The sequence below is a fragment of the Phasianus colchicus genome, chromosome 19, assembly GCF_987193195.1.
Source record: "Phasianus colchicus chromosome 19, bPhaCol1.hap1.1, whole genome shotgun sequence".
NCBI lineage: Eukaryota > Metazoa > Chordata > Aves > Galliformes > Phasianidae > Phasianus > Phasianus colchicus.
Window position 1 is genome coordinate 9036041 of NC_143454.1, and position 27113 is coordinate 9063153.

The 27113-nt window shown below is 43.4% G+C and overlaps 2 protein-coding genes across 3 annotated transcripts; both read right to left on the reverse strand.

The window, feature by feature from the left end:
- Positions 1-120: 120 nt before the first annotated feature.
- GBGT1 (globoside alpha-1,3-N-acetylgalactosaminyltransferase 1 (FORS blood group)) lies at positions 121-8273 on the reverse strand. The gene is made up of 6 exons (XM_031601796.2): positions 7338-8273; positions 6555-6617; positions 5680-5730; positions 5557-5592; positions 3495-3629; positions 121-2954 (listed from the first exon to the last, which is right to left on the reverse strand). Exons 1-6 carry the CDS (start codon positions 7631-7633, stop codon positions 2270-2272), a joined length of 1266 nt encoding a protein of 421 aa, XP_031457656.1. The 5' UTR covers positions 7634-8273; the 3' UTR covers positions 121-2269.
- A 97-nt stretch (positions 8274-8370) lies between these two features.
- Positions 8371-27017, reverse strand: CCDC180 (coiled-coil domain containing 180). 2 transcript variants are annotated; one of them, XM_031601794.2, is made up of 37 exons: positions 26762-27017; positions 26260-26399; positions 25072-25154; positions 24602-24714; positions 24376-24504; positions 24109-24219; positions 23756-23851; positions 23332-23495; positions 22984-23103; positions 22144-22223; positions 21904-21992; positions 21250-21372; positions 20493-20666; positions 20130-20245; positions 19277-19403; positions 19081-19120; positions 18742-18977; positions 17619-17836; positions 16982-17157; positions 16340-16520; positions 15776-15922; positions 15187-15331; positions 14847-14963; positions 14450-14536; positions 14199-14312; positions 13694-13878; positions 13338-13402; positions 12890-13022; positions 12333-12398; positions 12065-12131; positions 11322-11463; positions 10849-11009; positions 10491-10628; positions 9579-9690; positions 9323-9428; positions 8885-9023; positions 8371-8619 (listed from the first exon to the last, which is right to left on the reverse strand). In XM_031601794.2, the coding sequence occupies exons 1-37, from the start codon at positions 26846-26848 to the stop codon at positions 8488-8490; spliced, it is 4659 nt and encodes a 1552-aa protein (XP_031457654.2). In that variant the 5' UTR covers positions 26849-27017; the 3' UTR covers positions 8371-8487. The 2 variants fall into 2 exon arrangements, with proteins under 2 accessions (XP_031457654.2, XP_089977274.1); XM_090121148.1 differs by lacking the exons at positions 26260-26399; positions 26762-27017 and adding an exon at positions 25687-25858.
- Between the last annotated feature and the right edge of the window lie 96 nt (positions 27018-27113).

Sequence of the window (27113 nt, forward strand, 5' to 3'; positions counted from 1 at the left end):
GAAGGGGACAGAACAAAGAACCCTTGGGAAAGCAACAAGCTATGATGTGATGATTGTTTAAGGACAAGCAGCACTTGAGTCAGAAATACCTTGAAAGCATGATCAGACCCCCAGACAACGTAAATTTGGGTGATGATTTATTTGTATGTGCTGATTCACTTTCTATGCAGTACAGCAAGCATGTTTCCAAGTCTAAATTCCCTTGACATAAGGACATGAGACACAGCATTGTCCCCCTGTTGCAGCCCCCATACACAGCAGCACCATACTATGCTTTGCTACTATGTGCCCCAATTTCCCTGTGAGCATTGGTGAAAAATTAAGACCAGAAAGTGAGCTCTGTGAAATTCTCCCCAGCCTATGGGTCTCAGGCTGCACAATGCAAAGGCGAGAAGCAAAGCATGCTGCTGGTGCTGGGAGAAGGGAATTAATCAGCAGGAGGTGATGGCAGAAGACCAGGCTCTCGTTAATTAGAGACATGTGCTGATTGAGAGAGCATCTCCCACGCCGCAATGGGGAGTGCAGCATCCTCCTCCAGCCACATTCTCCTGCTCCCTAAAGACATGGGTGCTCTCTGGGCACTGTTTCCAATCACAGCCCCGGTGAGCAGAACTGTGATGTGACTATGAATATCAGCACAGGGATCTGAATAATCTAGCATTGGCAGAAGAAAGTCCAATGGCCAAAAAGAGAGCCTGACTTGGAGCAGAATTAAGGCACAGGAGGAGCTGACCATGGCTTTGTGGCTTCTGTATCGCGTGATGTTTGTGTTGGGCCTGAGTTCTCTTCTAAGAGATGTAGCACAGCTCAGCCCTGTATTATGACATTGATACTGACAGCAGGAGATAAAATTATCTGGCTAACCCTGTGCAGGAGATCGAACCAGACAGCTCCTTCTGGCTTGCAAAAGGCTCCATATGTCTATATGTAGCCACTGACATAATGAGACCCTAGAGTCAGGTGTGGGCTTTGGACACAATCATTTTAGAACTAGAAGATGGTCAGTAACAATCCTGGTTTTGGCATGCCCTTAGAAATACTGGGATAAAGATATTCCTAGCAAGTGAGGCTGGCACAGACCCGCAGTGCCCACTGACAGCATTCCTCAGGAGCTCACAGGGAAGATGCTCACAGCCGTGTGCTGTAACAGGGAGGAAACACGCAGACCTCAACCCTGTAACCACAGCTGATGATCCATTTTGCAGCTGCTGCTGGCGAGGCACAGCTGTTCCCCTGTGTTTGCACACCCTCCCCACCTGTTTGCCCCACGAGCTCGCAGGCTTAGAAGGCTGCAGTGTGCCTGGGTCAGCTTCTCATCACGTTCATGCAAAGAAAAGGTTAACCCCAGCCTACCTCCAGCTCCCAGCTGAACAAACAGATCCAAGAGAGCATCTCATTATGGAATGAAGCCACTCTGCCTGTAGGAAATGCTCCAGCTCTCGCTGTCAGCTCCAACAGCTTCTGGCCCATTTGTTTTACAGCTCTCAGAAAATTTGGAGAGGACTGAAGCAGAGAGTAAGCATGTGGACCTCTCACACCATGGAAAAGATTATATGAGCCTCAGAGACGTGTGAGCTGGCAAGAAGGTGAAGAGCACATCTGTGATTGGAACAAACCCACAGCGCTCTCTGGGTCCGAACTGTGCCAGTTCAGTCTGAACTTGGGTGCCCAAAACAGAGCTTGGAAGTGGAAGGTAAGTGCTATGTGAAATGGCACTGCTGGTCTGTCAGGAATTCCTGCATCTCACTGCTGAGAAGAGGTCCGTGACTGATGCACACTAATCAGGGATAACCTGCACTGAGGGCAAGCTGATCCCTACAAAGTGTTTGAAGTACGGTATGTGAAAATTAATAATAATTTTTTAAAAAGCAGGGTGATTGAAGTATTTTTTTTTTTGAAGTGGAAAGGTCTTTATCTGCATTTTTCTTTTTTCCACAGGGATGCCAAAGCATGTTTTGATCCGAAGTTTCTGCAAAGCTTCAGGAAAACTTACAAACAACAGCATTTGCTATGAGGACAGCCTTCTACTTGACAGCAAACCCTCTGTATACCTTCTGGTACGCTTCAACCCTCAGAGCTGCACTTGTATTTACAATGATTAGGAACATAGAAACCTTTCCATTCCCACCTCCACTTTGGCTGCTGCTTCTGAAATGCTTTAAGGCTTTCACTCTCTAGAGAAACTACCCACAGTGGGACATCTTCTCTGGGAGCTAACATTCAGCAGGTTGGATCACGTGGAGGATATCTCTGTGTGATGATCAGGAGGTCAATTTCTTACCTCCTGGTAGTTCTTATCTACCGTGGAAAAGCGTATGTGGAAAATTTCAGGGGGCTTTGGCTTCCTGTCATCCCATATATATTCTGGAGAGAGCACCTTGGAGGGCTTATGGGAGAGAAAGTGCCTGTTGAGATGGCTTTCTTCCTGCCAGGCTGCCATGATCCCATTGGCTTTGTCTGCCAGGATGGTCATGTGGCAGGTCTTGGTGAACTCATAGACCTTCTTGACCAGCCCTCCAAACACAGCTCCTCCATAGTAGAAGTCTCCTTCTCCCTCTGGGATGTAGGCTGCTGAAGAGCTCCTCCTCTCGTATGGGAACTGGCTTCGAGGGACATTGAAATAACCAGGGTGTATGGCTGCTACGATGTCACCGAGGGTCTCAGCCCCCCAGGCATCATGGAACACCATGTCAATATCCAGGCAGAAGAGGTAGTCCACCTCCTGATGGCTCCTCTCTGCTATGTGTAGGTTTATGGCCTCCATCCTGCGCATGGAGATCTCTTGCCAGCTGGGGTATTTCTTGATGTGCACAACATCAAATCTTCGGCCAGGTCGCAGCTGGACATTGGGAACCATCTCAGGGTTGTCAGTGAAGATGTAGTAGTTCACTCGATAGCCTTTCATGAAGTGCATCTCTGCTGACTCCAGGAAGCGGCCCACAAACCTCGTGTATCTGTACAGACAAACATGGGGCTGCATGGTGGGTCATGGAGGGTACTTCAGTGAATGAAGAAAAGGGAGTGTTACTGGGTACTGCTGCAAGGATGCATATGTTATATATACAGTGAAGAGGAGTGGAGAACAAGAAACAAGTCCATCGTCCCCACTTTGGCCAACCAACCACCTCTCTACATCTCTAATTTCTGCAGATATCTTGAGTGCTGAGGTTATTTTACAGGCTTGTATGATTATGAACACAGCACATAGGTTGGGTTGGATGGATTCAAGGTTCAAGGCTAGGTTGGATGGGGCCCTGCGCAGCCTGGTCTAGTATTAAACATGGAGGTTGGAGGCCCTGCCTGTGGCAGGGGGCTTGGAGATTCGTGATCCTTGAGGTCCCTTCCAACCCAAACCATTCTATGGAAGCATTCTACATAGACATAAAAACTTGCTGCAGATTGGAACAGACTTCAGCTCTGCTGAGGACAAAAAGAGCCCAAAGTACCTTTCCACAAGCAGCCAAGAACTGGGTCCCCCCAGATGATTCACTTACTTTCCAATGGCAAAGGCTGTTACCCCTATGGTGAGATTCAGTGGCATATAGACACTGTCCAGGATCTCAGGGTTGAAGGTGCCTTCCCAAACGATGGGGGCCAACCATGGTGTGACTGTTAGCACATCCTGACGCCTGAAAAAAGGGGAACATTAACAAAACATGACCTTTGGTTTCAAGCCAACAGGGAAGAAACATTGCAGAGTACATCGATATTGGCTTCTTATGGATAGTACTGTGTTCAGATCTCTTTCCCCATGCTCTTAATGTCATACAGCATGGAATTTCAGTTCCTGGGTTGAAATTCAGCACTGCCTATGGAATTAGTATTAAAAAAAAAAAAGAAGTGATGACACACCAAAATCTCATTTAAGCCTACAGGACTTATCTGCTGAGGGGAGTTTAATGACCTCAGGACTCACAGAATGGGAAGCTATGCACATTTGTTATCACTCTGGTGCACATGGCTACGAGCGGATTAAAATGCAAGCACTAATATATAAATCATTATGGAACTATGCTCCATGACTGTGGAATTATTAAAACACAGCTTGTGGCATGACAGTTGTTTTTCCCACTATTTATATATAGCTTTAACGTATTCAGAAAGAATTTAAGATTCTTTATATGAACTGGTTCAAATACGTAACAGCTACAGAAAATCCTTGATCTCCTGAGTGGGGGAAGTGGAAGTGTTGAATATACACACAGCAGAGCCTGACTGTACCCAGTGACTGTTATGCAATGCTATTTCCACTTTCTTCCTTCATTTCAGGGCTCCTTACCTACATCTTTGATTTTTTTTAATGCAGAATGTTATTTACAACATCAGCCTTCCCCTCGCCTGTTCGCATTCCCCTGGGCCACAATCTGTGTCACTCTGCTAACAAAGCTGGTGATGGCCACATGGTGAAGGGTCACATTTGAAGGCCAGAGCAGTCTCCCACCTGTCATGCTCCCAAGGCAATGGCAGCTCAAGAAAGACCAAACTCTCTCCTATAGTAACACACACAATTACAAAATGGTGTGCACCCACTTAGTGCACCCAGACACCTCCTTTTAAGAAGCAGTGCGCTCAAAGCTATGCTGCTCTCTCCTTACTTACTCCATCATGCATTGGCTGATTGTGCACATTAAGTTATTCCAGCTTGGAGGCGTGAAACATTCAGCCACAGCACAGCTCACCACAACAGCCAGGTAAAGCCTCCCTACAGGGTGTGCTCATTAACAACAGCTGACGAAGCAGAGCTGCTTGAGATAAGAGTCAGGCCGTGGGAGCTGGCCCAAAGGAGACCACTGACAAACACGAGCTGACAGGAGCACTGCCTAAGCCACGTCTTGCTGCTGCTGCTGCCCAAAACCCTCCCTGTCTGTTCAAGCTCACTGCTCTGACTGCTTCCCAGCCAGACTCGTCTGCAGGAGCGCCTGTAATTTGTTCCAGGGTAAGATCCAACAGGTTGGCTGAAAGTGTTGCTGAAGGTCATACAAGGTACCTGCTTGGTTTTTGTCCTGAAACGGATTCAGAGCTCACTCACGGCTGGTTAAAGCTACAGCACAGTTCTAGAAGTTATAGTAGTTAGAAAACAGATTTATTTCACATCTCAGAGTCCCTACCAGCAATATGTAGATGGGCTGACTGTGCTAATGTATTAATTAGGAAAATACGCTTGGTATTAGAGCAAATATGCAGTGACTGAGATCAATCTTAAAGCATCATGGGCAGCTGCAGGCATACCCACACAGCTGGGCTCCTCGTGGGACAAGTGAGGAGGACTCCAGAACCATTAAGGTTGGGGAAAACCTCTAAGATCACCCAGTCCAACCACAGCACTGCCCACTAAGCTGTATCCCCAAGTATCACACCTCTCCATCCTTCAAACACCTCCAGGGACATAAATGCACACTCCCCTGGGCAGCCTGTGCCAGTGTCTGACTGCTCTGAGAACAATCTCTTCCCACTAGCAGATCTTTGAATGTCTGAGAGCCACAAAGCACCCAAACCAAAGCCAGCAGCTCTGTAACATGCAGGATCAAGAAACAAACAGCAAATGAAGAAGCTTACTTTGGAGCCAGCACTCTCGGTTGCTGATAAAATAATCTGTAAAAAGGAAGAAACATCCAATGAATAATACACAAAATAGGCCCATAGGAGAGGAACAATGGGAAATAAAAATCTATTACTTACTGTGGGAAAAGCTGGACTGGCTTCTCTTCCAAATACAGGAGCTCCTTGGAGCTGCATAATGGGAAAATGAAGGGTCTCTGATGCTTTGATTTTAACAGGACAGAGGTTTAACTTTAGGACCTGCTGGTGTACAGATAGTTGTCCCAGTTTTCACTCCAGTTGCTGTGCACACTGCTATAAACAATTGGGCATTGCCTGTGCACATCTTAAAGGGCTGCCAGGCAAATCACAGCTAAGCACAGAAGAGAACAGGATGGGGAGAGGATGGCAGCCCTTTGAGTCTGTGAGTTTATCAGCGCAGTGGTCAAAAACCAGTGAAACACACACTTGTTGGGGCTGCCAGTTCTGGTCACGTACATGTTTATCCCCTGCACATTTGTTCCTGTTCCCCAGGAGGGCTGAGCTACTCAAAATACATCACACTCAGAACAGCAGTCAGAGAAATTAGTAACCTATGAGACAATGTTTTTAATGACTCTGTTTGAACTCCTTATGCGACCTCACCCCTCTGACTTACACTGCTCCATCCAGCAACCTGGGATACACACATCCCAAAGTGCAGCAAGATCATGTGTGTACAGGTGTATGGTGTGATCACACCCTGACAACGAACCCAACTCTGTGATGATACAACAAATGAGACCTCAAGACCTTTGTTCACACTATACAAACACAAGGCTGGTCCAGAGGGGAAGCAGACTGAACAGAAAGGGGTGTATCACCATCGTTTCATTTGAGAAACACTGATCATAGATTCATAATTGCATAAAATAAAAGATAAGAGAGTGCTTATTAACTCAGGTGTACTGTCTGCAAAATTCAGGTCTTGTAGCAGTGATCTATGATGCTTGTTGCATACAGAACAGGAGACTTACAAGATTCCAGGGCAAGGAAGGTAATATGGGAGGTATTGCACTTTCCAATTCCCAACTGCAACCCTGCAAGCAATAGCAAAGAAATATTTTAAGACAGGCAGCACTGAAAAATATATTCCTGGTGCTTCCCAAGATGTTCTCAGAATCTGGCATAGGTTGTGATAAGTAATTAACTGCTCAGCTTCTTTACTCATTAGTGCAGCATACGCTGTATTCAGCTTTTAACAGCATACAGGGCTGCTAAGGTATAAATAGAAGCTCATGTTAAAAGGAGTCCAGAAGCACTGAGCTCAAAACATCAGGATTCAATATCGTTTACATCAAGTGATCTACAAAACTGAGCTCCACTTGTTTTCAAAATGGATGCACAAATGGAGACGAGCGGGGCAACATTAAAAACTGAGAAGCGTGCAGTCACAGCAGTGTGCCACAACGATGATTTCTGAAGCACAGATGCTGGGTAAACCACACGTAAATCACAGAGCAGAGTTTACACAGATCTCTTTCTCCCTTCAGCTTTGGTCACAGCGGTGTGCATGGGCAGTGCAGAGCAAGGAGGGACCATCAGGTTGCTGAGTGATGGGCACAGCCAGGGCTGGGTGGGGAAAAGCTGCCCCGTTAGGATGTGGGTGGGAGAGGGGATTGGTGGTCTTTTGCTAATTTTATACCTTAAGAGGAACTTCCTGAAAAACACTCTGCCTGTACCAACCTGCTGTCACATTTCCGGCTGCAGCCAGAGAAACTCACGTTTAAACATTAACCAATTTGTCAGCAAATGCTTACCAGATTAATGTGGTTACAGCAGACAGGCAGACTAAAGATCCCAACGCCTTCCTGGAAATCATTAGAGGAATTTCCGATGCGAGCTGAGAGCAGCAGGCTTGGTGCCAGGAGCTGTGGGAACGGCTCTGCTGCCACCAGAGATGACAGCACTCCGAGCAGAGCAGTGCGTAACATCCGTGCGAGGCGGAGCGTTCTCGTCCTTTATGGGCAGCAGCAGAGAGCAGCACTTGAAACAACACAGTGACCAACAGCCCTGAGGGCTGTGCTGGGAGTGACACGGGCACAAGTGTTGTCATGGTGTCACACTCACGGTTTGTGCACTATGGGTATGGATGCACCTTCAAGAGGTGGGCACGTTGACATTGGATGGGCCACAGCTGGCTGGGAGGGTGAGGATGTAACAGGCAGCAAGCTGACTGGGCTCATCACCCTTTAAACTGGATTGGATGGGGGAAATGGAGATCCGTGACAACAGTCAGTAATATATCAGCAATCCCACAGCATGCAGTGCAGAATTACCCTGTATTCAATGAAAACTTTTTCCTTTTAGCCTTCCTCGTAGCGATGGTCATCACTACAAGGAAAAAACATCGTACTTAGAGGCTCGATGATCTCCAGAGGTCCTTTCCAACTGCTGTGATTTAATTCTTCTTAGAATGGAATGGGCCAATGTCACGATTTCATGGTTTTTTCCATCAGTATTCCAAATCACGTAGAGGTTGTTCAGTGGTAAAATTATTGCCTGCTATGCATGAGGCCTGGATTTGCATCCCAGGCAGTGTGCCAGAATTGTCACAGTTTGGCCTGGTTTCCATGACAACGGGGCAAAGGGACCCACAGAAAACTTAGTTTCCCAAATATAGTAGCTATATACTGAATGTAGTAGCTAATATAGCTAATATATTTAGTAAACAAAGTTTTAGATTTTCCTTCAGCTCATTGTCACTGTTTTCCTCATCTTGGGAAAACATTCCTTAACCCCTTTATTGCAAAACCAGCCCAAACTATGACAGCTGAAAAGGCACATATGAACTATTTACCCACATTCCCCAATTACTCCAGTAAAGATGCAGTATAGGAATTATTATTTTTATGTTAAAGAGGATATTTATTGGTAGAACACAAGGACTTGAGCAAGATTTGACTGATCTCACGAATACAGTTGCTTGATTTTCTGGACAGACTGCTTCCACCAATTTTCCCAATGCTGAATTGTTACCAGCTGAGAGGTACTTTCTTCCTTGATCTGGGCTAACTGCTGCTCAACTTTACATATGTATTTCTGCACAAAGAACAACAATTAAGGTTAAAGTTGGTAGAAATCGGGTATAATTCCTAAAAACCCAAGTCCTGACCCACCATCAGATCCTAGAATCGTAGAATGCCTAAATGATTGCATGCAGACATAAGAGTGGATTTTTATGCATGGAGAATACTGCTTCAAGGACTGATATTGCTCTTGTTATTAAAATTTGTCCATATCTATACAAACCCACAGCAATAACAGACATCCCATCCACACACCCTCCAATAAAGCCCTTAACAACCTTATATACAGCATCTCTTGCTTCCACTGCTGCTATGTGGCCCAGTGTGGTCTTCGCTGTTGTAACTGATGCAGTTTCTCTGACTGTAATGCAGTCTGAATCGTCCATAAGCTTGGTCATAGGTATTCCTGGCCAGGTCCTTAAAGAAACAAAACAAATAAACAACAACAAATATCCAGAGGAGAGGCAGTTGGAATAGAAGAAAGCAACCAGGAGCTCTGCACAGTAAACAGAATTCATGTTTTTTTGAGGAAAAACACACAGATCTATGGAATACGGTATATGGGCAAGTGATAAATAGTGGTAAAGCAAAACAACCAAGCAATTTTAACAACTGGAGCAAAAACAAAAAACCCAAAAAACAATGAGGATAACACCTGATGTCAGCCTAGGGAAGAGAAATGGAATACAATGGTGTCCAGTATGATCCAGTATTACCTGCTCCCACGTTCAACCAACTGCTCAGCCCCATGGGTCTGTAGAGGAAGACCAGCTTGTTTATGATGAATTAACATGGATGTCTTCTCCTTCAGTGTTTTAGTTTCTGGAAGATGATATAAGATACACTCAGGAGGAACCAAACAGAGGCAGTCATGCTGTTGCTTTTAAGTAACTCCACGTGATGCTCATCACTTTCAAGAAATGGTTCTGCATGTGCAATCACACGTGAACAACAAATTCCACCATTACTTACTTGTTGCTTGTATGTCAGCAATAGTAATGCTGTCATCTAATTCCAGCAGCAGCTTTTCTGTGAAGGCAGCCAGAGCCAAAACGAAGTTCTGTGTGCACTCAGCAGCACAGTCCTGTTGGGACATTGGATACCACTAAGAGGAGTTCCTCTGATAGCTCAATCTCTTCTCATTTTAGCTTAGCTCCCTAAGAACTATGCTTCTCTCCAACCACGATGCTTTGCAACAGCTGCAGATAACAGCCACGGGGCTGCAAACGGCACAGAAAAGGATCTGGAAGTGCCTTATGCAGTGCTCTAAACACTCTGATGACCTCAGATAAAGCATGAAAGCCTACAGAGTACAGCGTGTGGTTGCAATGTAGTTGTATATTTGGGTTAAGCATCCAAAATAGGTGAAAAAGGAAATTTGTAAACGTAACCTTTCCATTCAAAGCAAAGGCCATTATGGAATTCGTGTACTTTGAGCAGAGGGGCTTTCAGATATTGCTCTAGAAATGGTACATGTGCGTTTGCACAAATACCAACTGCCCTAATGAAACACACACAGAAAGCAAGCCTTCCAGGCCTGTCCTCTGCAAGTAAAATAACCAGAGAACATCACTGTTGCTTCAGATAAACTCATATGCAACTGTTCTATCCCTAAGAGATGAGCCACCCCTTCTCAGTACATCCAATGAACAATACAGATGATGGTTTATGTGCACACATACATGTATGCATTAATGCATGCACCAATCAAATGCTGCCAGAACACAACTTGAAGATACCGTGTGAACAGCACTGCATAAAACTGAAAACATTTTCCACTTTACTGTTGGCACAGGAGAAAAACGTTCCCAAGAGCTACTCTCCTTTGCATATGCAATATCTGTCAAGCATTCCCCAGATATTAAGCACTGGCTTTATGCTTACCCGAAGCATCCGGGTGTGGAGGTGAATAGCATCAACGTGGTCCTTTTGCTCTTTTGATTCCCGTTGGCACAAAGCCTCCAGTTGCAGCAAGTTGTCTGGATGTCCCAGAGAGGGACGTAATTCATTCTTATGCGCAGCCTGCAGGCAAATATTTTATAGAAAATAAAGAAATATTTCCTATAAAGAAGGTACAGTGGAGTCATAATGAGAAAGTAGTACAACCAATCACTTCATATAAAAGCATACTGGCATGATTCATACAGTGTTACAGATCCTAAAGAATGGGAAACTATGAACAATTCTGATGCTTTCAGCATTGCTTAGACTGGAAGCATTCCAATGCATCCATGACACATACCTTCACACCCCTCCAGTCCTCCAGCTGCTGATTGAAGGAGTGCTGAATGTTACTGGTGGCACAGCTGAGCTTCTGCTCGTGTTCCTTTAAAAGACCATCAACTGCCAACTGGGAGACATAAGGGAGTTCCTCTTCAAATGACTTCAGCTGATCCCAAAATTCTTGCAAGCAAAGAAAATTCAGCTGAGGTGAATGTGCACTGCAATGGTCAAACATGTAGGAATTCCCTCCCTTCAATTCCTGACATTCCTTTTCCTGAGCCCCATGACTACAGAAACACACTTGCTAAAAGATGTGACCTTGTACAGGTCTATCAGCTTAGTCAATGGCTCTTTCCTCACATTCTATATTGCAGATAATACACTAAAGATGTTATTGGCCCAATAAAATCAACAGTTTTTCCACTTATCTATTTTACTCTTGATTCGTTGCAATTTTCAGTGAAATTCAAAGTCTTGGCTGAATTAATTTACCTTTAAGGCAGGAACTGTAGTAATCATCTATCTGACTTTGATACGACAGCAGAGTCTGTCTGATAACTTCTGCACAACGTTCAAACGTCTCTGGCAAATCTTCAGGCATTGTGATTTGATGCTTCTCTTTGTGGTAGAACTCCTTCAAGAGTTCAAGACAAGACAGAAAAGATGCTGGTAACACATAAACAAGTCATATCTATGCATATAGCAGTAGCAGAGATACAGAAGGCTGTCAATCTCTCTCATTTATACCAGTTATCTTCCTCTGCCTGTGCTTTTATTCTATTTCCTATCTGCCCTTTGAACAGGGAGTGTTTCCAAGACTACAGTGCAGCTTAATTACCAATTCTGAAAAGACATTATCAGTCCTCTTACTACTGTATTGCTCTTAGCCTTGGTAACATGCCCTCAACCATTAATTATATATTAGTTTAGGTACTATAGTCCTACTAAGGAACTTATTCATTAGAATGAAGAAGACTGGGGCTGCCTTGGCTTTGCAGACATGCTGCTATACAACCAGATCCAGGTGTTGATGTCCCCCCAGATATTAAACCACCACCTGAGGTTCTGAAATACTTAATCATTAGAAACATTCTGCATCAAGGATTATTAAAAATTAGATGGCCTGATGAAGTAAGCAGTTTTCTGATAGCCACCCAAACGTTGTGATACAACCAAATCATTTAGCTGACACATGACACCTACAGCAGCAAAAGTGATGGAGAAACTTTTCTTACCTCAGCAAGACAGAGCAAGTTGTTATTACCCATCCAGAGAATTTTCATAACAATCCCTTTAAAAGTACTGCAAATGAACAAAAATAATAATAAGACAATCATACTGTATAAAGATCAGTCAGTTCTAATAGGGTAGGAGAATGGAACCACTTAAAAATCATCTCTGAAATGGTTTGTTCTAATTCATTTGTAAATGTAACAGTGAGCCCAAGAACACATCACACCCCCTGAGGGGATGGGTTTCTTTCTGAAGATACACACAACTTACTTCGATTCAGGAGGCATCTCCCCAAATATCTGGAATCTCTTGTCACTGAGAATGGATTTCTGCATGCTAAGAAGGCAAGAAAAATATTGGTCTAAAGTCTTTGTTTCTCTGCTTGTTTGAGCTAGTTGGTGATGTGACATATGAAATTAAAGAATGAGAAAACGTAACTTTAAAACTAGTATTACATGGAAACTATTGTTGATGACTCTCTCCTCAATGGCTTTACAGAACTTTCCTTGCTCTCACCATTAGACTCACTCATCTCATCAATTTCATCTAGCTCAAGATGCACCATTCAGATGCTGAGCTAGAAATGAAGCCACATTGGTTTAACAGAGGGTTAAGTCTGCATTTCAACAATTCATCATACAGATCAGCAGCCAATGAACAGGAGAAAAGCACTTTTCCACCCAAAGTCTGAAATGAAGCAAAGTGCTGATCACGAGGACATAAACCACAAGATCCCAAACGAGAAGCACTGGCAGAAAGGCTAACACAAATAACAATGAAGAATTTCTCCAAGAACAGGCAGAACACACAAGTATGCAACATCTCACCTTCCTCTTGATGTCCTTTTTTTAGTAGCTGCCTTCTTGGTGCTCCGAGCTGCATGCTTGTAAGTAGCAGAGCTCCGATGACCTTCATCAGATACACTTAAGTGAGAATTCTTCCTCTGTGTGCTGAGAGTTGCTTTGTATTTAATAAGGGAAGAAGAAGAGCAAAGTATAAATGCCAGCTTTCTTCCACAACTTTTGCTATAATAAATATGGGTACTACATTAAAAAAACAAAGAAAAGCCCACCTCATCTTATTCTGCACCTTTCATTTAAGAGCCAAAAAGACACCATAGTGCAAGGTGAAGACAGCTAAGGTGACAGTAAGGATGCACAGCCCTCTCAGGATTCACGTGTAAGCCACTGGGCTGGAACAGCTCAACCTGCTCCCTAACATGCTATGAACTACAGTTGAGATGAATGTAATAAATTAAGAGAACTTCCAGCACACCTGGTTCCAATGAAACCCTGCTGTCCTGATTTCGGCCTGAAGATTTTCTCCTGGTTGACTGAACTCTGGAACAAAAGGAAGAGCTAATTGGCTTTGGAATAGCTGGCCACAAGCTCCCTTGTCCAGCCAAGTATTCAGCACAGACCAGTTGTTGAGACGGTGTTCAACCCATAGGGTCACATTTACAGCCAACAGTGTAAATGGGAGTACCTTCCTGGAGTAACTAATTGCATAGTTGTGCATTAAATTGTTCATCTAATTATTAGAGGCCTCGTGAAGAGATGAGATATGTTTAGCAAGGTAAATGTAAATAAAGACAGGAACAGAAAAACATAACGAGGCAAACAAGTACTTACCCCAGTAAGTTTTTAATAACGCTTACTGATAAATCATCAATTGCAGATTTTCCCATTCTGCTTGGATTTAACAAAGGAAATCTGCCAGGATCCAGCCCCATCATCGTCAGCTTGTGCTCAGCTCGAATGGCAGCAGCAATGGGGCCTTGTAATGTAACCTCAGCTGCAGGAGGGGCAAAGCGCTCCTGAATTGGGCACAAAATGAAACCACGTCAGTAGTGGCAGGCAGCTAGTGTCAGCAATACATGTAGTTATAAAAGAGATATTCCACACTTATGCTATTTTGTTTGACAGGCTGGAAAAAAAAGATTTCTGTAACTCCAGAAGTGTTGTTACAGCTGTACAGCTCTGTGGCATTAAGAAGTGGTTATGAGTAGATCCTCACAACCATCATAAGCACCATCTAAATGTGTACTCTTAAAGATTCTGGAAAGCTTTTAAAATAGATGCACATTAAAATACCACTCAGCATTAAATAAAAGGGAGAGAACAAATATTATCCTACATTATCACTTGGTCCTGTTGTGTCTGCTAGCAGGCAATCGAGGTACTGGCTCCTTGCCTTCAGTTCTTTCAGCACTACTTTGATAAAGTCATACAACTCTTCAGAAGTCAAAGCCTGAAAGACACAGCAATACAGATGGCATTTATTGCATCGGAGGAGCAATGAGACTGTATTGCAAATAGGAAAACAGATACAGAACTAGTCTGAGACAAAATGTGGTCAAAGTAATATTTCATCTGTTTAGAACTTACTTCTTTATCTGCTGGAGGGTGAGCAAAAGCATGGAGCTTCTGCAGGCAGGATTTTAATGCTGCTGCCTGCAAATTGGAATTTGCTACCTGGAACAGAAGCAGATATTGGTGAAGGAGAATCTCATTCACAGGATTTTCAGAATCTTTGAAAACACAAGACTTGCTAGTAAGAGACTCAGTCACTAGCACCAAAACCAACAAGCTCCATGGCTGCAAGGCTACAGCATTTGCAGGAAGGCCATGGTTTCAGAGGACAATGACAAAAATCAGTTTTGAATTGACACAAGAAGTTGCTCACAGCCAGTTCGCTCAGAATTCAGTCTGAAATCTCTCCAACTCAACAAAAGAGGAACGACTGAAATTCATTCAAACAAAACTTTGATGTTTCTGCTCGTACCTCGGATTTGAGCTGCACCCGTAGGTTTGTCAGAAGCCGTTGGATCTTCTCCATAAAGACTCGATTCATCAAGAGACAACGGAGCCTTGTTTCAGCCTGGTTGATAATTTCAGTGGCCTTTAAAAAATCCCAGAAATAAGGGACAAACTCATTTGCGTTCACTTGTTTTTTTTTCCCAGCTTAAGTAACAGAAGTCACCATTTCTACTTCTTCTTCCATCACGTATTTGTCACACAGAATTAACCAGAACAGTTTTAAAGCCCCAATCCAGGGTGGTTATAAATCCCGTTCCGTATGCCAATACAAGCCACAATTTGAAAGAGTGAAACGCTGCACAAACCTGCTCCAAGCATCTCGATCCCATTTTCTCCAAATCAGCCACAATTAACCTCTCAAAAGAGTCAATACATTTGCTCTCTTTCTGAAGACGCTTACTGAAAGACTGCACCTCCTCAGGAGAAAAATTACCTCCCTCCACAAATAACCTGAAAGCAGACAGCAAAGGGAAAGCCATCACTCATCATAGAACCATCAAGGCTGGAAAAGACCTCTGGAGATCCTCCAGGCCAACTGTCTGCCTACCACCAGTATTTCCACATTGACCACATCCCTCAATACAGCATCTCCATGGCTCTGGAACACCTCCCTCCAGGGACACCGACCCCACCACCTCCCTGGGCAGCCCATGCCAACACATCACTGCTCTTTTGGAGTAGTTTTCCTTTTTTTTTATGGTAGCTGAGCAGTCCTACTGCACAGATATCGAGACAGATGTGATGAGAAGAGTGTAGCAACTGCGGCTTAGCAACTAATGTTCTTTAGAGGAACATACAGCTAATCAGGTGAGTAACAAAGAAACCTTAATTTTACTGCTCTGCCAATAGAACAAGCGATGATAACTTTATCAACATTCCTCTATATCTCTATACCTGCAGCCTTTGAGAAAATCCACATTTGAATCTCTTAGTTTTCCCAAATTTTCCTCCAGATAGTTCTGATAACTCCTCAGGGAAACTCGGATGACGTCCAAGTGATGAAGGAGCTCTGGGCACACACTGCTGCTGGAGGAAGCTAACCTACAGAGAGCAGGAGAAGGCAGAGAAAACACGTAGAAAGAGGAGCAAGCATTATGGTTTGGAAACTCCTGGCTTTATGACATGAGATCCGTGAACACATAAGTATTTTACTGTTCTAGAAACAACTTACCCAATGGTGGCTGCTTTGGTAACACTCAGCACACACCAGCAAGCAGCTGGTGCAGTCATAGGGCATCCCTCAAAACCAATTAGCCTATTACTTAGCAGATTCAGTAAGCTGAATAAAGTCTAAATCAATCAAACATATAATCTAATATAATCTACTTTAAGATTGGTGTCCCTTCAAAAGTAATCCATTCAGAGAAAAAGGGAACAAAAGTCATTTCCATGATGGACAGAAGGGGCTCAGAACAACGCCAGGAGCAGGCAGAGCAGTTCTGCTGCTGGCACACCAACCTCTCAGCCACAGGAGCCCTGAGGAATGCTGACTCCATGTCACGGATCCGAGAGTCCAAGTTTTGGATGCGGTCATTTTGCTGATGACAAAATCTGAGGAATTCAGCTCTCTCCTTCTTCAGAGCTTCTTCCAGCTCATCACAGTGGCACTCCAGGTGCTTTTCATGAAGTAACAGCTCAGCTGATGAGAAAAGATGACTTACAATACGGTCATTATTCTGTTTGCTATGGACTGCCATGACCACCATTACCAGAAGGATCAGTGAAACAAAAAACTCAGAGGAGCTTAAAGCTACTAAAAAAGTAGACCCAACTCTTTGACTTTTCTCCTGTTGTTGACTTACAATCTATTTTCCTGTCCTCCTCAAAAAGGCTTCTTCACAGTTGGCTAAAGACCAACAAACCTGCCTTAAATCACGTTTTTCCCCCCCCATATTTTTGATGTTCCTCATACACGATTTCTCATTACTGACCAATCTGTGGCAGCACAGTGGTATTTCACAGGTAATTCCTCCACCTCCTGTACTCAGAAGTCACCCTCCACAGCATTTTGTGTCTCCCAGCACTTGTTCATTTTTTTCCCACCCCTGTATGATCATCTCCAGATGAAGACAGAGTGTTTCAGAGTGAAGAGGTAGGTACCAGCTCTGACATTGTAGACATTTGTCTCTATCTTCTCCCTTCTCAGTTCACACGAGAGAAGATGCTGCTGAAGTTCTGAACTCAGCTCCTCTTTCTTGGCATCCACAGCGGCCCATGAGTTGGATAAGGACTCTGCAAACCACTTTTCCAAGTGTTCAAAGAAGGAGAGGCGAATCCTATGGTTTAAATACATTCTTACAGCGAGGAACACTGAGTAATAAACAGAAATGCACCATACATGTTAGTTAAATGTAAGAAATTAACTCTGGCTGCAGAAAGATGTGGTCTCACAAACACTTGCACAATGTTAGCACTGCTCATTTTGTCTACTGCTATAAACAATTCACTTCTGTATTTTACATATCTATAATACTGAAATAATGTTGCTATTAAAATGCTCTGTCACTATTACTGTTTGCTCACTGAGTTTTCTATAACATAAATGTCCTGCTTGTGTGGTTCATCCAGGAGCCACATGTGAAGAGCACTGCTGAAAATTTTCTTTTTGCCAATTAAAACAGGAATAACACCAAAATATTCAGATAATTTTTGCATGTTTATTTTGACATCCCTCCCAAAGAGCTGAAATGTTTCTATTCCCTAATGGGAAAGAGAAAACAAACAGTTTCCTACTAACCTTTTCTTCAGCTCCACAAACACCGTTTCTTTGATAAGTGCCTGTTCCAAGCACATAGGAAGTGATCCTTTCTCATCATATTTTGTAAGAAATGTCTGTAGGACATCAGGTTTCCCTGCCTCTTCAGCTCCAAGAACAGTGTAGGTGTTTCCACTGGAAGTGGAAAAGGTCTCAACAGTGAGTTCAGAGATTTCCACCCTGCTGCTGTTGAACTTATCCTAGGAAACAACTGGGAATCATCATCCATTGCCTCAAACAATATTATATTAAATTAAGTGAATAATCAACAGTGCACTGGAAGGAACCTACGGACACTAGGAACAACATTCTGATCCCAAATTTGGACAAACTCGCACAGAATGTGTTTGTAAGTTTGAACAGGCAGAATCAATGCTTTAAAAGGCTTTTGTTATGGTAATAAACTGAATTAATGGGACTAAAGATCTGAAAAAGTAACACAGATACAAATAGAGCTGAAATCATTCTCCTTAGGTTAAGAATACCAGGAAGAAAGACAGACACACATGCTAAAGGTGCTACAGGTTTTTACAGGGATAAAAGCAGTGTATGAGTGTAACGTGATGGAAAGTGCAGCAACAACAGCAGAGCACCAAGATCCCAGGCTGCAGCAAGTGGGGATTCACTGCAACAGCAGCGGGCACAGAAATAAAGGAAAGAAGCTGCTTACTTTCAAAAAGCCTCAGATGTGCAGGGATCTCCAGCAAGAAGCCCTTGTTTCCACTGCCAACCCTTAAATGAGGTCTGGGCAGGGGTGGATCCTGGCTCCTTCTGCTCACTCAGTGCATTGCAAACACCTGAGCTGCCCTGGGTTGGCCCTGCCTTCCCACCAGGTGCTCAATCACTGCTTCAAGCCCTGACTTAGCATTTCTGCTACAGTAAAGAATGGTTATGAACTGTTTTATGCCCTTCACCTAGAAGCAGCATTGAAAATCCTTATGGTGCAGAAATATTGTTTAGTAATCATGGACACAAGCTCTATGTACAAATTAAACTCCTTAGCATGTATTTAAGAGATTTCAGCAAGAAGATGACCTTCTATTTGCTATGAGTTTGCAAAAACCTTCCACCACTTTCAAGTATATTCATTCTCTTGTTCACTTACTTGTAAAAAGCTCATCCTCTGTTCTATGTCCCCTGGTTCATCACTCCCTTGAAAAATACTTCTGCCTTCTTGTTCCTCCCTTTCTTCACTTTCCTGTGCAAAGACCTCCTCGTTCTCAGGAATATCTGTTTCTTCATTCTGTTGTTGACAGCTCTCAGCCTTTTGATTTTCTTCATTCTCCTGCACAACACTCTCAGTTTGTTGTTCCCCCTGATTTTCAGCATCCAAAACCTCATCTAATCATTTCCAGTGAAAGCAGAGTTTTAGTGACCACAATCCAGAGAAACACAGATGAAAAACAAGCAAACAAAAGGTCTATTTGTACTATTAGAGTATTACCTTGACCTGGAAATGTGGAGTCTATCTTTCCATCCAAGTTCTAGAAAGAACAACAACAGGACAATTCTAAAGTAAGGACTGGCTTGCTTATAAGAGATGCAGATTGTTTACCAAAATAGATCTATTTCATTAAGCTGCAATAGTCCCCAAAAAATTAGTATACCTGGAAGACTCCAAAACAAGTTTGTCTTCGTACCTGTTTGAAGATTTCTTTTACATTAAAATATTGGCTGAGGGATTCACTGTAAGAAATCAATTCCTGCAAAATGGCTTCTGGGTAACTCATGACTTTCTCCACGAGAATTTTGTTGGATGCCTCATACCTGTTAAATTCAAAGCTGTCTTTTAAGAGATTTAAATATGTACAGAAATAAAGTGAAATACGACTACTATGCCCTTAAATCCAAATGCTTTTGATCAAAAATGTCATAAATGCATCAAGCTGGGATCAATTATTCTGCTATACCTGAACACATTACATCGTGGCTTGTTAGTAGGGGATTAATTCAGTACAAACACATTAGTGTTTATACTGAATAATCATATAATAACATAGAGCAAAAGCCACCACTTCTCATGATATTCTTACTAACGTTGAAAGGTATTTTGCTTTTGTTTGGTTGATTTTAATGGTCTTAATGGATATAAAGAGTACTGAACCAACAGCTTTAAAAGCAGTTTCAGTGTGGGGTGTGTTCATACAGAGCTGCCTCTCAGGTCCTCATGGCTTTCTAACATATATCAGACCTGACCAAGAAGAAAGACCATCTGGGTGTGAAAATATGACCGCATCCTCTCCAGCTGCTCAGTCTTTCTTTGGGTAAAACCTTCAGCACGTAGAACTGTATGTGCCTCTTTTGATATGATTCTTAAACATAGGAATTGCTCACCTTAACGCTGCTCAATATGGAAATTGTTTCATTTTATGTCCTTATGAGAAGCACCAAGCAGTGCATTTCCACACCATCAATACTACAGCAGAAACACAGCCCAAACTGTACAGCCAACTTCCACATACACTGATTAAGTTTGCACTACAATATTCATACCCAGCTCTGATGCCATCCAAACAAGAAAGGGCATTCTCAAAAGATTTCTTCAGCTTCTTTTCAGAGCTCGCTGTTCTCATTTTATCCAAAATGATATCCAGGTTAGTTTCCATCATCTAAAAATAAAAAGAACCCAGTAAAAGTGGGTTCTTACTAAAAACGCTTCATAACTATTTAGGCTTCAAAAATAGATTACTGGAACAAAGCCAAAAACATATTTGATAGCATGAAAGTAACACATAGAAAATCCAGTATAAACATCAGTTATTACATGCTTATGTCAAGCATTTTGAATTCCAAAGGCTTCTCTGCATTAAAGTCCTTTCTTTACATCATACTGTATCCTTATTTTTATGCTTATACCTGAATGGATTTATCCTGCTTCCATCTGCATTCATTTAATTTCTTTTGCAGTTCACCCTCCTGCTGGGACAGTTTGAGCTGATGGAAGTCCCAGAGAACATTGGCCTCCTGGCAGTAGCTGTACAGGTCTCTGCAGTTCTGCTCATTGTGCTTTGCCAGCTCCTCAAAGCCTCTCTTTAAAAAAAAAGATCTTAGTTATCATGCACCTGTGTGCAAAAAGGTGAAATACAAGAGTAAGGGGACAAATGACATGATAAAAGGTGATCAGCATTCAGAGTCTCTTCTACTCTGAGAGGAACAAATAGCCCAAAATAGATAAGAATATGGACTTGAGTTTTAGAAGCTGAACCATCAAACCTTCCATTTATTCTTCTGGCATTGTAAAGCACAGAATGGCCAAGACCTGCACAACCTCAGAAGCACTTTGCCATCCTTTATCTTACGAGCAATTACTCAGTCACCATCGTGTATGGGACCATCTAGGGTAGGACTGGAAGAAATTTGGGAGCCCATCTTTCCACCTCCAGGCCAGATGGGCTACACCCATCCAATCCCTGACAATCCATTACAAAACCATCACTGATAAACTCTTCCCTCAAATCACATCCTACCTGCATTACTTATGGGACAGGTACTCAATCACTCTACAGCAAGGCACCAATAGCCTAAGATGCACTCTTTTCATTCATTTCAGACCATGGCACACGAATAATAGACACTTCCTGATGAGGAATAAGAGTAGATGTAATAAACATACAACCATATGCTCCAGTTCTTCTTCAAAGCGACATCGCAGTTCCTCAGTCAACAGAAGCAAGTCAGAAGCCACCACTTCTTCAGCCTCTTTTTGTGTGCATACCTTCAGATTCAGCAGGTTATTCTGAACAGAAAAAAGAAGTTACTGACATACATAAAGCCACGTGATGTCGTGTTAGATTATAAGAAAATGAACACGGACTAAAATGATTTGCACTTCCTACAGCTTCAGCATCCAGTTTATTCAACATGTTTTGAAGCAAAAGATTCAGCCTCCCAGATCCCAAAAGCAAGCAGAACAACCCAGTTCAGACATGGGGAGAAACAGAGCAGAGGGGTGGCATTTTTTCCCCTAAGATGAGACAGATTGAGGACAAGACTGAGGGTTCTGACCTGAGCCCTCTAGCTAAGCATAGGACAGCACCTCCTTCATCACTGGTAGTTGTTATTGCTTCTATGCATTTCAAGTACTGAAGCTACCATGAAATGAAATGGACAGCAGCTATTCTAGCAGAACAAAACACTGGTTGGATCCGATTTATCATAAAATTATATGATTTTATCTTCTTATCTCAATCCTCAAACCCATAGCAACCACACACTGCTTACTGTCACCAAGAACCCTTCCAAGACTTCATGATGCTGTGGTACTGACCTTGCACAGCTCTGCTTCTGCCAAACATTTTTGCTGGACACTCTCATACTGGGCACGAATTTCCATTGTACACTGCATATTGTGGGCATCTGCAAAACAGGGCATCGCCATCACTTTGCTATTTCACAGAACACACCAAGCATACTTTCAAAGCACTCATCTTGTTACTGATAGGGGAAAAAAAAGACAACAGAAAGAACTGCTTGGATTCCAGATTGGTTTGCTGATTTCCCAACATACCTATACTTCTGTTTAAATCCACCAAGGAGTTGTACCACTCATCAATCTCAGCTCGTGTGCTCTTTGGAGGCAACAGATCACTATCAAAATAGGAAACAATATATCAGATCTCTTGAGAGATCTGTTGTTAGAGGGTAAACACTATAAATCAGCATAACCAGACTACTCTGCTTTATTTACAGCCATTTCAGCAACAAAAACAAAACAAGATGAATGCTGCTTTTCAAGGCCTCTGTTTACCAACAAGGAATTAAACCCCCATTGTTTCTGCATCCGTTATAAAAGAAAAACTGCATTTGAAGATCACGGCGTTGCACCCAACCCATCTTATTTTTGTCAGAATGGACAGAATTCAAAAGCAGCAGTGTAAGATTCCTTCCAACATTCATTTCTTCACGCATTATACACATCAATTTCCCATCCAGAAACTGGACAGCATCATCCATTTTTACATATACACCCATCCACGTCCACCTCTTCCTACTAAGCTTCGTACATCAGTAAGGCTTACTTTTGTGTTGCTGCATTTCTCACCCTACACAGCCCCTTGGTAGTGCAACACGTGCACTGAAAATCAAAACAAATATTTTTTTTTTTTCCACTAAAAAGAGCTGTACAGAAGAGATTTAAGCCCTGCTTACTGCTGCATTGGACAACAGCACACTGAGATGCAGCAAAGAGCATTCAGCACATCAAACACTAACAAGGATGGCTTGGGTTGGAAGAGCCCTTAGAGGCCACCCAGCTCCATTTCCAGTCATGGGCAGGGTTGCCACCACAAGTCCCTCACTGAATACACCAAGAATTCTACTTTTGTTACTGTACTCTCTTCAGTCATACGTAAGATGCTGCAGCAATTCCAGCCTCTGTTCATTAAGCAGAATCTGGCCGTTCCTCATATTTCCCTTTTCTGTTTCCACCGTTTGGGGATTCTGTATTTCTTCCTTTGCCATAAATTCTCTGTAGGATGGAAGAACACACTGATGTGATTTTGTGTTGGGAAAACCTGAATGCTTGAAACACAAACAAAATGTGTCTTATGGGTACCAGTTGAAAACAAGAACAGCAAATTTTTAGTTTTATTGGGGAAAAATACCAAAATAGTACTTCTTGGAGAAAACATGAAAGAACACTGGTCACTTTATGCTATTCATGCTTCAAAATATGACCTGCTGTCAAACTTCAGACCTGAAGCTCTGAATGATGCAGTTCTTTTGGATGAGCCTCCAGGCCTTGACTTTATCTCGCCACTTCCATTGAAGCGATAATTCCCTTTTCATCTCTGATTTCATCAGATTAAAGAACAGCTTGGCTATTGCCCTCTGATTCGCCAACAACGCTCTGTTAATCATCTGTGTACGAAAACAAAGATGGGAGTAAAAACAGTATCTGACAGGAATAAAGTGCCAGCTCGATGTCAGACTAAGGATGAAGAATTGAAATGACAAGGGATAGGCAGTATAGAAACCCCTCTCCTACACTGCAGGGATTGACAGGTAGAAATGATCATTTTCTTCTCATTTTCAAAAGGAAAAAGAACTAAATTCTGGGGGAGAATTTCAGATCACTATCTTCTTACAGGTAAAACTGTCTCCCAGTAAGAAGGACTTACCATGGCCTCATTATTAATGAACCTGTGAACATCAGCTGACAAGAAGAAGGAAATTTCCTCCAGCTTTGCAGCATATTTCCTCAGCACATCTGTTATCTGTACAACAAAAGAACCAAAAAGGCACAAAGGGCTCTGCAGAACAGCTTGCCTTAGAGAACTGACACTTCAATGATATTAATGGGCTTTTTCCCCCAAATAAATTCAATTGGTTGACAGATTGAGAAGCGAATCTTAAAATATTGACTCTAAATTATTAGATACCAATTCGTAAAAATAACCAAAAATCAATCAGTTTTGTTACTGTTTGACTGATTTCTTTCTGGTGTCTGCCATTCCTGAAGATCTGAGCTCACTTTGTCAGCTCGGCTCTGTTCCACCTTCTTTAAGGTTTCATCCCATTCCCGAATCCACTCCTTTCTGGTCAGGGATTCCTGCTGGATGGTTGTCCACAGTTCTTCTAAATCCTGCAAGAAGGATTTAATCTCAATCTCAGTGAAAAAATGAAAACAAATGCATTCACATCAGAAAACTGCAGCAAGGTGTTTTGCTGTGCTGCAGAGCAGACTGTGAACAACAGGAATCAACAATGGAAGGGCTGACAGTGGCAAGAAGTGCCTTACCTCAATGGAGAAGCCTTCAGGAGTGGCTGTGAGCTCCAGCTTTGTAAGAACCACCTCCATTTTTCTATCAGATTCCATCAGTTTTCTCAAAAGCAGTTTTCCAGGCTCCAAAACAAAGGGCTCGATTTCCTGAAAACAGTAAAGAAGTTGGCTCCATCTCCTGCACATCAGGCTCTCAGCTTTGCTTAATGTTCCAGACTATCTGCACTGCCAACCCCAGCCTCACCCTAGAGACACAAGCAAGCTCGTGGTGCATTGAGGTCAGTGCTGCATCGTGGCGGCCTCGCCGGCGTTCTGACACGAGCTCCAAGAGGTTGTGCCTGCTTTCCTCTGGAACCTCTGAGAAGAAAAGGAGGACGATGAAGCTTAGAGCCGTTTGGAACAATAAATTGCTAAATCAAAGCTCTGAGCTCTGCCATTTGGCACAATGCTGGAAAACAGCAGCTCCCGCGAGTTAAATCTGCTTGTATCATCACTACCTTCTGGACACTAATTGGTATTGGTTGACAATTTCACTTCTTTCTCTGCCCTACATGTGGATTCTTCATTGCCAGAATTATGTGCAAATCACTATAAAACACATCAGATCATTTCTGAACTCAATATTATACCTTATCCAGCTCAAGATGGATGGACGTATGGTGGCTCCTCAAAATGAAAACAAAAATATCTGACATTAAGGGAAATAGATTTTACCAACAAGATCAGGTAGGGCTCTGACTTCTTCAGCTGCAATGACATCTTCACTTTTCCAGGATGCCTGAGATGCTGTAGCTTCTCTGAAACAGAACATAAAGCCTCGCTTTGTACTAAGTGAGACCACAGGTTTCTAATTAGCACAGTACTCCACTTCTCTGGCACAATGTAACATTTAAGTGAATGAAAGCTTCTAGCTTCAAAGAAGATGGCTCATAGAATTAATGGAGCTGCTTCTCAAATGGAAGGAAATGGCTTTTACCTGCCCCCTGCTCTCCCTATCAGGGTGCTGTGCTTCTACTTGGGAGAAGTGGGGAATGAGGGTGTGCTTATTGAGCACGAGGGTTATTGTGTAAAGGATGGAGGCATTAATTTACTTTCTTGCCTACGAAAATTGCTCAGAGTAGAGCTGAGCAGTATTACTGCCACATAGCATCTCTCCCCATTAATATAAAGCTCAAGTAAACTAAACTGAAGGAAAGAGTTCCCAAATATATGGGAAACTAACATAGTTAAGAGTAACGATATCATTGCATAGTCCCAGGCTGCAGCAAGAGAGAATTTGCTCAAATGCAACAACCTTAAGCACAGAAATAAAGGAAAGAAGCTGCTTACTTTCAAAAAGCCTCAGATGTGCAGGGATCTCCAGCAAGAAGCCCTCATCTCCACTGCCAACCCTTAAATGAGGTCTGGGCAGGGGTGGATCCTGGCTCCTTCTGCTCACTCAGTGCATTGCAAACACCTGAGCTGCCCTGGGTTGGCCCTGCCTTCCCACCAGGTGCTCAATCACTGCTTCAAGCCCTGACTTAGCATTTCTGCTGGAGTTACGTGTATCAGGTGGTACCAGTCATACAAACAGGCTTACACCCAGGTGGTTTTGAGCAACAAAATAATCATCCAAGAGCCTTTTAAAAGAAAAGTCGTGCACATGTAAATTGTTACAGACATTTGAGGGGCTGATGGTTGGACTAGATGCTCTTAGTGGCAGTTTCTAATCTTAAGGGTGAGCTGAGAATCTGTGCTTTAAGAGACAGCAGCTCAGTGCACTCATTTCACATCTGGGGGAAAGGAGGTCGACTGTCACAAGCGCCATGACCAAAAAACGAGGTTCCCAGCATTACAACTTCACACCCATAGCCACAGAATCACACCGACATGCAATCAGGAATTTCTGCTTCTGCTCTCTACCTGCCCTGCAGCGGCTTTGCTCCTGCAGTCTCCTTCATCCCATTGCACAGCCACAGCCCCAGAGGAGCCATGCAGCCCGGTTCCCCGTGCACACAGAGCCGCCCGCTCCTTGCTGTGCCCAGCGATCGCACCCAGCGAGCCTGCAAAACCCACAGCAAAACAGGCTGGAATCACCTGCAAACCTACTGAGCAGAGAATCACGACAAATTAATTGCTAAGAGATGGGAAAGGCAGCAGAACAGCAAAATAAAATAAAGCGTATGTACAAAGTTTTATCCAGGAGGTGTTTTTTTTTTTCTTCCCCCTCTCCCCCCGTCTGAACGTGATCTCTCCTCCCTATGAAGGGAATTGAAGCAGTGCCTCGTGCATGGCTGCAGGCAGCACTCCGGAACGCCCCAGCCGGGCTCACCGCAGGATTACACTTCTTTTCTACTAAAGCGAGCACAACAGCAGAGCAGCACAATGAACCCACCCACTTATTACCCGTTTCTTCGTGTTTTACCTCGTCCTCGAAGAGCTGTCGGTAGATTCCGCCGTTGGGAACCAAGCGCACCGCCCCCCCCCGGCCGCGCATCGCCGCAGCTGCCATTCATTCCCGCAGCATCACCGCATCCTCCCGGCACGGCCCTCCGCGTCGCCCGTTGCCATAGCAACGCCAAGGGACGTGGCCAACAGCCCGCCTCGTTGCCACGGCAGCACGGGACGCTCCTGCCGATTCGGGTGGGAACGCGAAGCTCCGCCGCCTTAAAGAGCCCTGGGTGCAGCGCGGCACCAAACGGCAGCGAACGCCTTGAGCAACGAACCCTTAGAAAGAATGCTTCAGCAGGATAGGAAAACTAATCAGCAAACACACA

Bases quoted from the DNA above. Each gene is read 5' to 3' on its own strand.
- CCDC180 (XM_031601794.2), bottom strand. From the start codon at position 26,848: ATGGCAGCTGCGGCGATGCGCGGCCGGGGGGGGGCGGTGCGCTTGGTT. The intron at 21,993-22,143 runs GTATGTTGGGAA...CCTGTTTTGCAG, and splicing joins GGATTTAAACAGAAGTATAG to ATGCCCACAATATGCAGTGT. The intron at 20,246-20,492 runs GTATAAGCATAA...TTTTATTTTTAG, and splicing joins AGCAGGATAAATCCATTCAG to ATGATGGAAACTAACCTGGA.
- GBGT1 (XM_031601796.2), bottom strand. From the start codon at position 7,633: ATGACAACACTTGTGCCCGTGTCACTCCCAGCACAGCCCTCAGGGCTG. The intron at 6,618-7,337 runs GTAAGCATTTGC...TATTGCTTGCAG, and splicing joins GCTGTAACCACATTAATCTG to GGTTGCAGTTGGGAATTGGA. The intron at 3,630-5,556 runs GTAAGCTTCTTC...CCCTTTTTTCAG, and splicing joins CCGAGAGTGCTGGCTCCAAA to GCGTCAGGATGTGCTAACAG.